The 12,855-nt window shown below is 39.8% G+C and overlaps 1 protein-coding gene across 2 annotated transcripts in view; it reads right to left on the bottom strand.

Moving 5' to 3' along the window:
* Window positions 1–12,855, bottom strand: part of calypso (ubiquitin carboxyl-terminal hydrolase calypso) — a 523,758-nt gene that overhangs the window by 332,913 nt on the left and 177,990 nt on the right. For both annotated transcript variants that reach the window (XM_067101808.1, XM_067101809.1), the window contains exon 7: window positions 2,660–2,769. In XM_067101808.1, coding sequence (XP_066957909.1) covers window positions 2,660–2,769 — 110 coding nt within the window. The remainder of the gene's footprint in view (window positions 1–2,659; window positions 2,770–12,855) is intronic.

Raw genomic sequence — 12,855 nt, 5'->3', positions numbered from 1 at the left:
ACACGAGAAGAGCCAGTTCCACAGTGTAAGTATAAGTGTTGATATATTTTGTTTAGGTTTATGCTAGGTGTGAAAAGTGACTGAAATCAGTGTTAGGTAACTGTACAAGTATTGATATATTTTGTTTAGGTTTATGCTAGGTGTGAAAAGTGACTGAAATCAGTGTTAGGTAACTGATAGACCACATGCATGGCCAATTTAGTTCATGAGAAGAGAGAGAGAGTACAAACCATTCCATGAGATTTTGGTGCTAATGCATGTTAGCCTGCATGTTTCAAGAATAGAAAAGCTACGAAGTGAATTCAGTCGAAGAGTTAATAAAAGGAATAGTGCCCTTATTCCTTTGTCCATGTGATAAGGACAATTTGAAAGTCCTGAATTCCTAGATAGGCACATTGTGCAGGTGGCCAACAAAGGCCTGACGCCAGCCATTTTCGTCTCACTGGATTTATTCTCCCTCTCTCACTTGATGGATAGATAAAGTTGGGAAGTATATAGGAACAAGTCAAGAAAATAGTAAATTCCAACCTGGAATCTTCAATTCCAAGCCACATGGCCCCCACCCCTAACCGTCCACCATATTTAATTCTGAGTTCCATTAAAAATTCCACTTTTACGCACAGTGCTCATGTATAAATTCCTTTCTTTCACTAGCTAATTTTATCCATACGTCCATGCAGCTAACTGACTTTTGAGAATAAAATTTTAAATCCTTTAACTGAGTCGGATATTCCTCAGTGAGCCTGCAGTATTCCAGTAAATTTATTAATTGAAGAATATATCAGTATGTCCCTCCCTTCCTTTCATTACTGCGAGGAATCCCCCAAGTGTGGGAAAATTTGCCCAGACATATGACAGACAAGAGGTCAAGGGTTCCCCCACCTGCCTGCATCATTCATTGACTTGCGCAGCCTAAAAATAAATAAACGGTCACAAGACTATTGGCACACGTAAACATTACAGTACTTCCGGTCACGTGCCAACTACAGGTCCAATAGAGTAACAACTTCTTTTCTTCTCCATGCATGGCCCTCGGCAGTCCAGGCTACCCATGCATGATAAGCTTAAGCATTTTTCCTTACCCTTGTGCTTTGGAAATTTAATATATGACAGTTTCGATGTACTATTCTCATAATCACACCACATTTAAATTGTGTGTGTGTGTGTGTGTATATATATATATATATATATATATATGTGTGTGTATATATATATATATATATATATATATATATATATATATATATATATATATATATGACTTTTTATCACATCACCATGATTCATATACAATCAGTAAGCTACAAACGTCCTTTAATATCCAATTCGCTCTACCTCGGAATATATGTTACCGAAGGGGAATTTTTCAGTTGATAATAAGTTCGTCATCCTGTGGGCTCGAACCAGCGAAGGAAAAGAACTCAGGACTACAGTGGACGCATTAACCCACACTGCCAGCAAGTGAGGTATAAGTGGATATCGGCTCACATCTACAAATCCCCATCGAACTCAGGTGTTTGTATTTAGAGACGATATCCACCACCTCTGCCATGTTGACCGTGTAGTGCGTTTGTCGACGCAGCCATATTATGACTTTTATCACATCACCATGATTCATATACAATCAGTAAGCTACAAACGTCCTTTAATATCCACTCGCTCTACCTCGGAAATAATATATTTTCATATATGTTACCGAAGGGGAATTTTTTAGTTGATAATAAGTTCGTCATCCTGTGGGCTCGAACCAGCGAAGGACAAGAACTCAGGACTACAGTGGGCGCATTAACCCACACGGCCAGCAAGTGAGGTATAAGTGGATATCGGCTCGCATCTACAAATCCCCGTCGAACTCAGGTGTTTGTATTTAGAGACGATATCCACCCACCTCTGCCATGTTGACCGTGTAGTGCGTTGTCGCACGCAGCCATATTATGACTTTTTATCACATCACAGTGATTCATATACACGGTCAACATGGCAGAGGTGGGTGGATATCATCTCTAAATACAAACACCTGAGTTCGACGGGGATTTGTAGATGCGAGTCGATATCCACTTATACCTCACTTGCTGGCTGTGTGGGTTAATGCGTCCACTGTAGTCCTGAGTTCTTGTCTTCGCTGGTTCCAGCCCACGGGACGACGAACTTATTATCAACTAAAAAATTCCCCTTCGGTAACATATATGAAAATATATTATTTCCGAGGTAGAGCGAATTGGATATTAAAGGACGTTTGTAGCTTACTGACTGTATATGAATCACGGTGATGTGATAAAAAGTCATAATATGGCTGCGTGCGATAAATGCACTACACGGTCAACATGGCAGAGGTGGAATTACTTACTGGCAGTTGTTAATTTCAATTCAATTTTACTTCTATCATCTGTCTCATCTTTTGCCATTGCATTATTTTCAGTGCATGTTTACAAAATCATTACCAAATAAAACATAATATTATAAAACACAACCTTAATATGTCATCACTTACAAGTTAGAATGGGGATACAAAGACTTTGTAAATAAATTTTTCAAAATGATAAGGTACCTTGCTCAGTAAATTCATAATCACTAGAAAAACAGAAAATTTTACATATGCTACTAAAATCTATGAATGAATGCAAGTTTTGATGAAATTTTAATACTATACTTTGCTTACCAATATCGTCTTCTATGTGAGAAGGGTGAACTGCCCCTAACTTTTCTTTTCCAATATAATCTGGATACTTCTGCCTAACAAACTGGTGCAAGGCTTCCAAAATGGTTTCCCTGGAAATATAATATTGCTGTAATAACAGTACCTTTAAGTTATCAAACCATTTATGATAATATTCTATATTTGGTCCATTGCAGCAACGCTAACCAAATTTTCACACTGAGACATAGCAGTCTCAGGATCTTCACATTCTGTACAGATGTTTAATGAATGCCTGGATCCATACTCTATGGATTTTAAACAAAATGTCACAACTAATGCTTTGGCATCTGAAGGGATAACATCCTGCTATTGTTGTGGCATCAAAAACCAGACAACACAAATTACACTCGTGGTGAATAAATGCATTTGTGATTTTGAAGAAATGGTCACTGATGCACTTTTATTAAAAAGGCTAAACAATACAAGGAAAAAAGTTCTACTGATTTGAAAATAACATTGTTGCTTCATTTTTCTTTCTGTATTTCCCTTTACTTCCTCTTACTTCTTCCCAATGATCACCACATCCTTTGGAAGCTTGAATTTCAAGTCAATAGCTCCTGTGGGCTTGTTCCATATGAATAGGTTTCATCTACTAAATAATAATAATAATAATAAATAATAATAATAATAATACTTATAATAATAATAATAATAATAATAATAATAATAATAATAATAATAATAATAGAAAAGATAGGGTTGACACACTTCTTTAACTGGATTGGTGTACTTAGACAATTTATAATCACGAGCACAAAAATAATTGACTTCTGCTACAGTACTGCTACTAGATCTCAGGCAAATCAGAGTCAGTATCTTGTTTTTACACAATCATATATAATCCAGTAACACACACTGGCAAGCTTTTGTCCACATACAAAAATACTGGTGAAATTTGAAACAAATTATTTTATCATACAAACCCCTTATAAATAACATAGGCATTTCATCTATTAATGATATTCAAGATATACCGGTCCTCCATAGTAAAATAAATAAAGCAGGATTGGACAACAGCCCTGTGCATGTGATTTTGGATCCTTACATCCTCAGCAGCCAATATCCTAGTTTTTTGTAGTCTGGCAATTTAGTTTAAGAAGTCAGCTGGGTCAGAAGGTGGGCATTCTGATTACACATGTACAGTACAGTAATGGGTTTGTGCACCTGTGATCAAAAGTGACACTCCAAGATTTTGTTCAAAAGTCACTGACTGGCAACCAAACATACAACATATTTATCTCTTCTTTGAATGCAAAAACACATTCATTTTAGAAAATGTTATACATGCTTCATTATAGTGTGATCTATCCAAAAAACACCCCTCCCCCTTGTTAGGAAAAAAGAACCCTTCTAAAAACACTTAGAACTATTTTGAGAGTTCAGACACACAAAAAAACTAAAAATGCTTATACAGGTGTTATCATTTGATGGGGTCGGATTCCAAAAAAAACATCGTTTGTTGGAAAAAACGTATCTTGAATATAGCCTAGACTGCACTAGTGTATTTGATACTACGTACACATAGGCTATATGGTAGTCTAGCCTACACTATAAAATATACTCTCTACATACACAGTATAGTAATTATTAATATCAGCTAATTCTGGAGGTTCATGCAGAGTGACTTATGATATTTCCATACAAAGAGAAATTGAATAACAAACAAGAATTAGCTTAGCCTACACTATGTTATATCGTATACATACAGGCATCCGCAGTTAATGGCGGGCTCGGTTAACAGCGATCCGGTTTACAGGGCTTGTCTAGTGACGAAAATCTGCAATTTTCAGTGCCAAAAATCTGCAATTTTCAGTGCCGAAAATCGCCGGTTTCTGCTTATTGGTGCCTGTAATTGGGTACTGGCGCCGATACATACCTAACAGAGGCAACGATAACCAAAAATCGGTGCTGAATCAGCGCAGATAAGCCACGAAAATCGCCGAAAACGTGCTGAAAATTGCCAATTTTCGGTTATCATCACACCCTCAGAACGAAACCCCTGCCGATAACTGGGGACTGCATGTATACAGTAGCATAGCCTACATTATACTGTACTCTATATTCATATATCATATTATACAAACATCAACATAACGAATATGCATCTTTTCCATCAATCCTTTAAAATGTTATGCCTTAATTCACTGTGTCCCATAATATTGTATATATATTCTTATATTGCTTTTGTATTATAAATTGCAATCATAGCAATCAATGTTTGGTTTGAAAATTGTTTATGCGGTGTTTGTTTCGCCGCATTTAACTCAATTCAGAGCGCTTTCTTGCTTCTAGTTAGTGTAAATGAATCTCTAGATACTTTATTTATATAGGACAAGGTTATTTTTTGTTATACTATACAAAGTGTTTTCAAGTCGAAATATAACTTAAATATGTCTCGCTGTGAAATTAATTTAGCTGTTTTTGTTAATAGATTATGTTGGCCGTTTGGGGGTGTTTGTTTTGTGTTAAAAAAATCAAGATTCCGTTCGCTTTTTTCACTTGATTTCATCATAATACGAGCTTTACATATTTATCGTTTATCGGCGTAAAAATAGCAGTAATGTGTTCTTTCATACCCAGTAGTTTTGATTAAAATACTTTCTCTCCAATCTTAATTACAGTCGAGTTTCATCCATGTTGCCGATGCATGATAATTTATAGTCATTAGCAGCTTGAACATTGTTTTCTCAGCTTCAGCTACAACTTGCAGCATAAATTTAGCAGTATATTTCCTTGCCGATCATTTATTCATACCGAATAAGGGTATAATGTAAAAATATATCAGTCCTATTCTACTTAACATCATTTGTGCCATAACCTACGGTAACTGTGTATTACCGTACAATGGTTGAAATACAAGCAAAAGGGCTGCTGTTATCAGATTCAGTGATAAACAAAACAACAGTTTCTCGGTCAGTTGTTTATGGCTGTAAGCATTTACGCAAGAGTATAATGTTGCTAACAATACTTTTATCATTCTCTGTTACTTTTTTAACTAGAAGATGAGATAAAGAGTTGGAGGAAAAGAAGTTGGTCTATTGTAATTTGGTCTCTCTCGCTGCCTGATTGTACGCTGCTGCCTGCGGCTGCGCGAAATTTAAAAATATTTTCAAAATATTGCCGTATCGGTATTAATTGCTTACTCCATTGCAAAATCGAATTATCGTAAGGTGAACTATCGTAACTCGAGCACTAGCTGGGTATTTTAATAGTTTTATCACAAAAAGTGCATTTAGTCATGAAAATGAGATGAAAATACAGTAATTAGTGAATATTTCTCAGTGAAAAATACCATGAATGGGAGGATTTTCAGCGAATAATGCTTATATGTGTTCCGTTGAGAAATCTGCGAATAGTTAGCCGGCGAATCGTGAGACCGTGAATCCAGGGAGTTTACTGTATACAGTATCATAATTGTAATAAAATATGACATAGTGTATGGCCAAATTTCAGAAAAAACAGTGACAAACATTTCCAAAACTTTCATTCATCCAGCGCTGATGCATTTGACAGTCAAAATGCCTTTATCAAAACCAGGTTCAAATTTTAAAATAGAAAAGATCAGAAAGTTTTCATAACATTGAGATATTGCTTGAATTGCAACCATGAAATTTCAAACAGTATTATCTTATTATTTTTACATCTCCATACTAAAAAAAATATTACATAGGAAAGTTTTCCTGAAACAAAAACACATACATTGACATTACAGTACAGGCAGTCCCCTGTTATTGGCGGGGTTCCGTTCCCAACAGCGTGACGACAACCGAAAATCGGCGATAATAGCACTAATCCCCGGTTAGCGGTGCCGATAACCGGTTAGTGGCGCCGCCAATAAGAGGCGATCAGCGCCAATAACCGGTTATCAGCGACGAAAATCTGGTTATTGTCGTCGCTAGACAAGCGCCGTAAAACCGGATCGCCAGTAACCGAGGCTGCCGATAACCGGGGACTGCCTGTACAGTAATGGGTGGCCGTGGCCTGTGTGTGTGACACAACCAAAATTTTGTTCCTAGGGATAGGCGTGTTAATCTTCTTTGCTCGCTAAAATTACATTACACTTAACATTCACATTTCTTTACTAACAATTTATGGCAGGAAAACACATGAAGTTTGCCACACATCCCCTGCACTTCAAGTTAACCTTATGAATCAATGATAAATCAAAATCAAGCAGGAGGACTTTCAAGTAAACTGTATTTGGAAAGGTCTTGATGTTCAACACTAATAACTAATTAAATTAACAACTTTCACCCTGATTCTGGGTCACCTGGTAACATAAGCCACCCACAAGGGCAGCCACATCCTTAGCAATTATGTTACTCATGTTTTCTCTCCTTAAGGATAAAAAACAGAAGCAAGGCAATAGAAAACAAGAACAAGCACACACAAACTGCAATGAGTAACTATTCACTAAAACTTCTCAACAACCAAGTAGGTACAGAAAAGTGCAGTATGTCTGTTCTCTATGGTAACCAAAAGAAGAGTGAATGTGATGGTTGGTGAGTGAAAGATACTCCCCCACTTACTCCCCTTTTCCACCTACTACCTACCTTGTCACCAAGTTTTCAATGATCAATTCCAGCTCTCAATGTAGGACATTCCTATATAAAAGGCAAATCTTAGCAAACCAGTTATCTGTAACACTGTTGACCCTTATGATTCTGGACAGAAGATTCTCTATAGTACAGCTTAAAATCACAATTCTTTTTTTCCGAAATCTTAGAAAGTAAATTGTATTTTTCCAATTTTTAAAAGTAAAACTATCCTAACTATACAAACCTGATGTCCTTTACAATATTATTAGGAATTACTTTCAGCAAAACTGGAAAAGGCCGTTGAACTTTCGAACAAAGTGGTTAGGCAGTTAACTACCCACTGGTAGGTGGGAGTCCCACCTGCCCAGATGTAAACATTCCTATTTGCCTTTTGACCCAGGTGTCAGATTGAAGGGTGGCACGAGGTGCACATGAAAATGTAATTTATAGGACCTCAGGTTTGTATAGTTAGGAAAAATACAATTTACTTTAAAAAATTGTGATTTGTTCCGACACGATATACAAACTATCGGTCCTTTACTAATATTAGGAAGACTCACCAGTTTGAGGGAGGAATCTGAGTGAGTCTATGAACTGACTGGAGTTCGCTGCACCTTGGGTTCCCTTCCTGGTTGACAGAGCGAGGAAGGGAAAACCTGCCTCTGACAAAGTGATCGGGTTGTAGGGAACGCGAGATCAACTGTCAGACTTCTACTAGGATGAACCTTAAAAAGTCGGTGATAATAAGGCAAATACAAGAATTGGGTTTGTCTTATTGTCATGGTCTCCTTCCTCCCTTGCTCGAGGAAGGAGTGGGTTTGCTTCTATGATCCTGAAAGGAAATAAAACGGAAGCTCGAAGTGTATGCTTACCTGCATCGACCGCCAGATCCAGTATGTAATGGCAGGTCTGCTCTCTGCCCGCAGGAAGAGAGCTAGGGGAAGAGAAGAAGGAGACGCCAGTCACTTCCACACTCATTCTCACATCCACAACCACACATCTTAGGCGAGACGCAACCCTGTCCTGTCAGAGGAGCTGGGTAAACTACACAAATTGTTGAGCAGCCACCACAGGTCCCAAGGAAAAGATGTCCAAGGACTTGTGGGCAATATCCCAAAGGCAGTAAGAAGCGAAAGCGGTCTGCTGAGATCACACCCCCACTTTCAATACCTGAGGAGCCAACAGGATCTTCTGGAACGCAAGGGTCGGACCAATGCTCAGGACTTTGTGAGCTCTCGGGCAGAAGGTACTGGTGTCGTCTTCTCCAGCAGTAGAGTACAGGCAGTCCTGGTTATTGGCGGGGGCTCCATTCCCGACAGTGTGACGATAACTGAAAATTGGCAATAATAGTGCTGTTCCCTGGTTATTGCCGCCAATAACTGGGGATAGGTGCTGATAACTGGAGATTGGTGTTGAAAATCCGGTTATCATCGTCACTAGACAAGCACCATAAAACCGGATCGCCAATAACCGGGGACTACCTGTAAGCTCTCCTAATCGTCTCATGAAGCCAGAAAGAAATCATGTTCTTGGACACCTCTTTCTTGGTCAAGCCAGCAGTAACAAAGAGTCGTTGACACTCAGGCCGGAGATGGCTAAGCTCTCTTCAGATAGCACCGCAGTACTCTAACAGGACACAGCTGCATCTCGTCTGGGTAATTACCAACGAAGTCCTCTAGGGAGGGGATCGTGAAGGACTCAAACCTAGCGTCAGGGACTGATGGGTTCTGAGTCTTCACTACGAAGTTTGGGATGAAATCAAGTGTAACTGATCCCCAGCTCCTTGAGTGTTTAACATTGAAGGAAAGTCCAGGAAGTTCTACTCTCTTTGCTGATGCCAGGGCAAGCAGGAAGACAGTCTTGAGGTTCAGATCCCTGTCTGACAACTCTTGTAAAGGCTCGTACGGTGAACAAGTCAGGCTCCTTGGAATGAGAGTCACGTCCCACGCAGGGGGCCTGAGGTCCCTGGGTGGGCAACACCTCTCGAAGCTTCTCATCAGTAGAGAAATCTCGAAAGAAGAGGAGATATCTACCCCCTTCAGCCGCAAGACTAGGCTGAGTGCGGTTCTGTAGCCTTTTACGGCTGAAATGGAGAGAAGCTTCTCTCGGTGAAGAAAGATGAGGAAGCCCGAGACTTGCTGAACAGTACCTCCGACCAGTGAGATACCCTGTCTACAACACCACTGCAGAGGACTGCCTGAGGTGTTCAGCCATCTCCATTGCTGCGCGACATGAAAAGCCTTTCGCTCACAGGAGATGCAGGATAACTGCCAGCCGTGAAGAAAGAAGGACTGCACTGCCTGGCGGTACCACTCTACGTGGGGTTGACACAGCAGGTTGGGCCAGGGAGGAATCTCTCTCGGTGCCTCGGAAAGAAGAGCTAACAGGTTGAGATGCCAAACAGCCTGGGGCCATTTGGGAGCCACTAGAATCATCCTGAGATTTGGGGTGATCATCACTTGGCTGATCACCCTGCGAATCAGACAAAACGGAGGAAAGGCATAGACGTCAAGGTTGTCCCATGGGTGTTGGAACGAGCCCTCCGCAGTGGCCCATGGGTCTGGCATAGACAAACAGAAGACCTGAAGTTTCCTGTTGTGCTGGGTGGCAAACAAATCTATGACTGGACGGCCCCACAGATCGAACAACCTCTCCACAATGTCTGGGTGAATGGACCACTCTGTCCCTATCACCTGATTCTGGTGGCTGAGCTTGTCTGCCACTACATTTCTCTTGCATGGAATGTACCTGGCTGACAGCTCTACCAGGGCCCCATGCTTGTTGATGTATGCCACTACTGTGATGTTGCTCATCAACACCACAGAGTGTCCCATCACTTAATCCTGAAACTCTTGGAGGGCCAGGAAGGCTGCCTTGAGTTCCAGGATGCTGATGTGAAGGTGCTTGTCGTCTTGATGCCACACTCCCGAAGTCAGCAACTCCTCCATTCGCGTTCTCATGATTCGTGGACTAACTGATTTGCGGGATTTTCTGTGGAACATATCTATAAATTATTAGCGAAAAATTTGGCACTTCTCGGACTGTTTTGTTGAGAAATATCCACTAATTAGTGTATTTTGATTTTATTTTCATGACTAAATACATTTTTTATGATAAAAAAATTATTTACTAATTTTCAAATATTATTAAGATCACTAAGATTAAATAATAATAATAATAATAATAATAATAATAATAATAATAAAATTAATAATACAGTCATACCCCGAACTTACGTGAGGCTAGGTTTCAGAACCCCTCGCGCAGGGTGAATTTTCGCATAAGTTTGGCACGGTCTCTAAAAATGCTAATACATGCTTATTTCTAAAGTTTAAACACTAAATATGACCCTTATCATGCTCCCAAATTATTAAGTTAACTTTTAAATGAAATTAAAGTTACTGTAATTTCATTTAAAAGTTAGCCTAACACATTATCCTTAAAAAAAGAAATAAATGGTTGACTAAAAAATTGAGAGTTGGAAGAGAATTTCTGTCTCTCTCCCCTTCCAACCGATCTATTTTTAGAAGTTGTCTCAACCTCTTTTTAATAACTTCTTTATTCTGCGTCTCTTTCTCTTTGTTCTGAAATGCTTTTTCATAAACAAACAGTGTTTTTTATCTTGACTAGCACAACTCTTAGTTATTATGTCCCTATGTTTTAGAACATATTTGCAACACTAGCGCATTTACACTTCGTAGATGGTACAGGTCAAATTAGATCAATTTAAACTTTCTACTGTACAGGTAAAGACATACAGAGAATTAATAAGTTGTAAAAATGAGAGAGAGAGAGAGAGAGAGAGAGAGAGAGAGAGAGAGAGAGAGAGAGAGAGAGAGAGAGAGAGAGAGAGAGAGAGAGATTGTCCTTACTTAACCCCCACAGTCCGGGTATCTTTCCTGAAAGATTTAAATTAACTCTGTGGCGGAGTCCGGGTATCTTTCCTGAAAGATTTCAATCGCCCGCCAAATGTTTTGAATGGAATTGGCGCAATTTTTCTGCTGCGACACCTCTAGAGTATTTTTGACAAATTGGCAACCCATAGATCACCATACACCACCTCTGAGAGCTGAATGAGAGCGATCAGTAGTCCCCAAGCATTGGCTATGGAGGGTCGCGGATCATTTTCTTCTGACCCCCAACCAAGCACTTCGCGCGGTCTTGGTGCGCGCCCACGCGTCTCGGATGATAGTGATACTTTTGTCAGTGATCCTTCTACTAGTAAGAAAAAAATTAGTAGTAAAAAGAGGCCCCTAACGACCAAAGAAATCAGTGAAACTTTGAAATTGTTGGAAGAATTCCACGATAGTGATAGCTATGGGAGCGAGTCTGATTACGAGAACGACGTTCTTGAAGGCTTGGGATGGGCTGATGAAAGTGGTGATGAGGAACTGAATTATCCTACATATCGTCAGCAAGAAACTGATAGTAGTAGTGATGATAGTGATGCTTATCAAGCCGAAATAATTGATGATGAAGAAGACATTCTCTGAGGCAGAGGGTCCGTTCGCCGACGCCGCAGGCAACGGGGGAGGGTGGGATCCTCTTCCTCTCGCAGTTCATCGGGGAAGGGGAAGCGCCGTGGTGTTCGAACACATGGGTCGGCTGCGGCTACAGAAGATGACGGTTGGACTGATGGGCGTAATTTCGTTCTCATGATTATGTTTTTGGTGGTTCAGCAGGAGTGACGCTAGATTTTGACCTCGACCCTAATATGAGTGAAGAATCCGATTATTTTCGGAAATTCATCGACGATGATATAGAGAAAGTCATGGTCGATGAAACCAATCGGTATCACTCGCTCCTCACACGTGACAGGCCTCCTGGTACATCGAAGATGAAGAAATGGGTGGATGTTTGTCTCCAAGAAATGATAGTGTTCCTGGCTCTCACGTTACTAATACCTCATACATCGAAGCATTGTATGAGGGATTACTGGGCAACAGATGCATACATATATACGCCGATATATGGAAATTTCATGCCACGTGACAGATATCAGAATATATATCGGTTCTTGCATTTCACAGACAATGAGATGAGGGATAGAAATAGTAATGATAAACTGTGGAAAATAAGAGATGTCTTGGAAATGGTAAGGGAAAGATTCAAAAAATATTTTTATCCCTTCCAAAAACTTGTTGTGGATGAAAGTTTAGTGTTATTCAAGGGTAGACTGATATTCAAGCAATACATAAGAACAAAAAGACATTGTTTTGGGATAAAAATATATGTTATTTGTGACTGTAAAACGGGATATGTTCTTGACATTGTCATTTATACAGGGACAGACGTAGACATCCCAGCTAATGATCTCTTGGGGCATTCAGGGCCGTTGTGAAGACGCTAATGGATCCCTATTGGAATGCAGGCCATATCCTGTATACTGATAACTACTACACCAGCCCGGGCTAAGTACTTATCTCCACGACAACAACACCGGGTTGGTTGGGACGGTCAGAGACAATAGAAAAGGAATGCCCAAATTCCCAAAGGGTATCAAAACGAGGTGAGGCTGTTTTCAGAAAGAAAGCTCATCATCTCCTTGTGAAATGGAAGGACCGAAAGGAATTCAATCTGTTGTCGGGGATTCACACTGGGCAAATGATATCCACTGGG

The sequence above is a fragment of the Macrobrachium rosenbergii genome, chromosome 58 (genome assembly GCF_040412425.1).
Source record: "Macrobrachium rosenbergii isolate ZJJX-2024 chromosome 58, ASM4041242v1, whole genome shotgun sequence".
Taxonomy (NCBI): domain Eukaryota; kingdom Metazoa; phylum Arthropoda; class Malacostraca; order Decapoda; family Palaemonidae; genus Macrobrachium; species Macrobrachium rosenbergii.
Note: the sequence above shows the minus strand (reverse complement) of the source record. Positions and strands in the feature narration are given on the sequence as shown.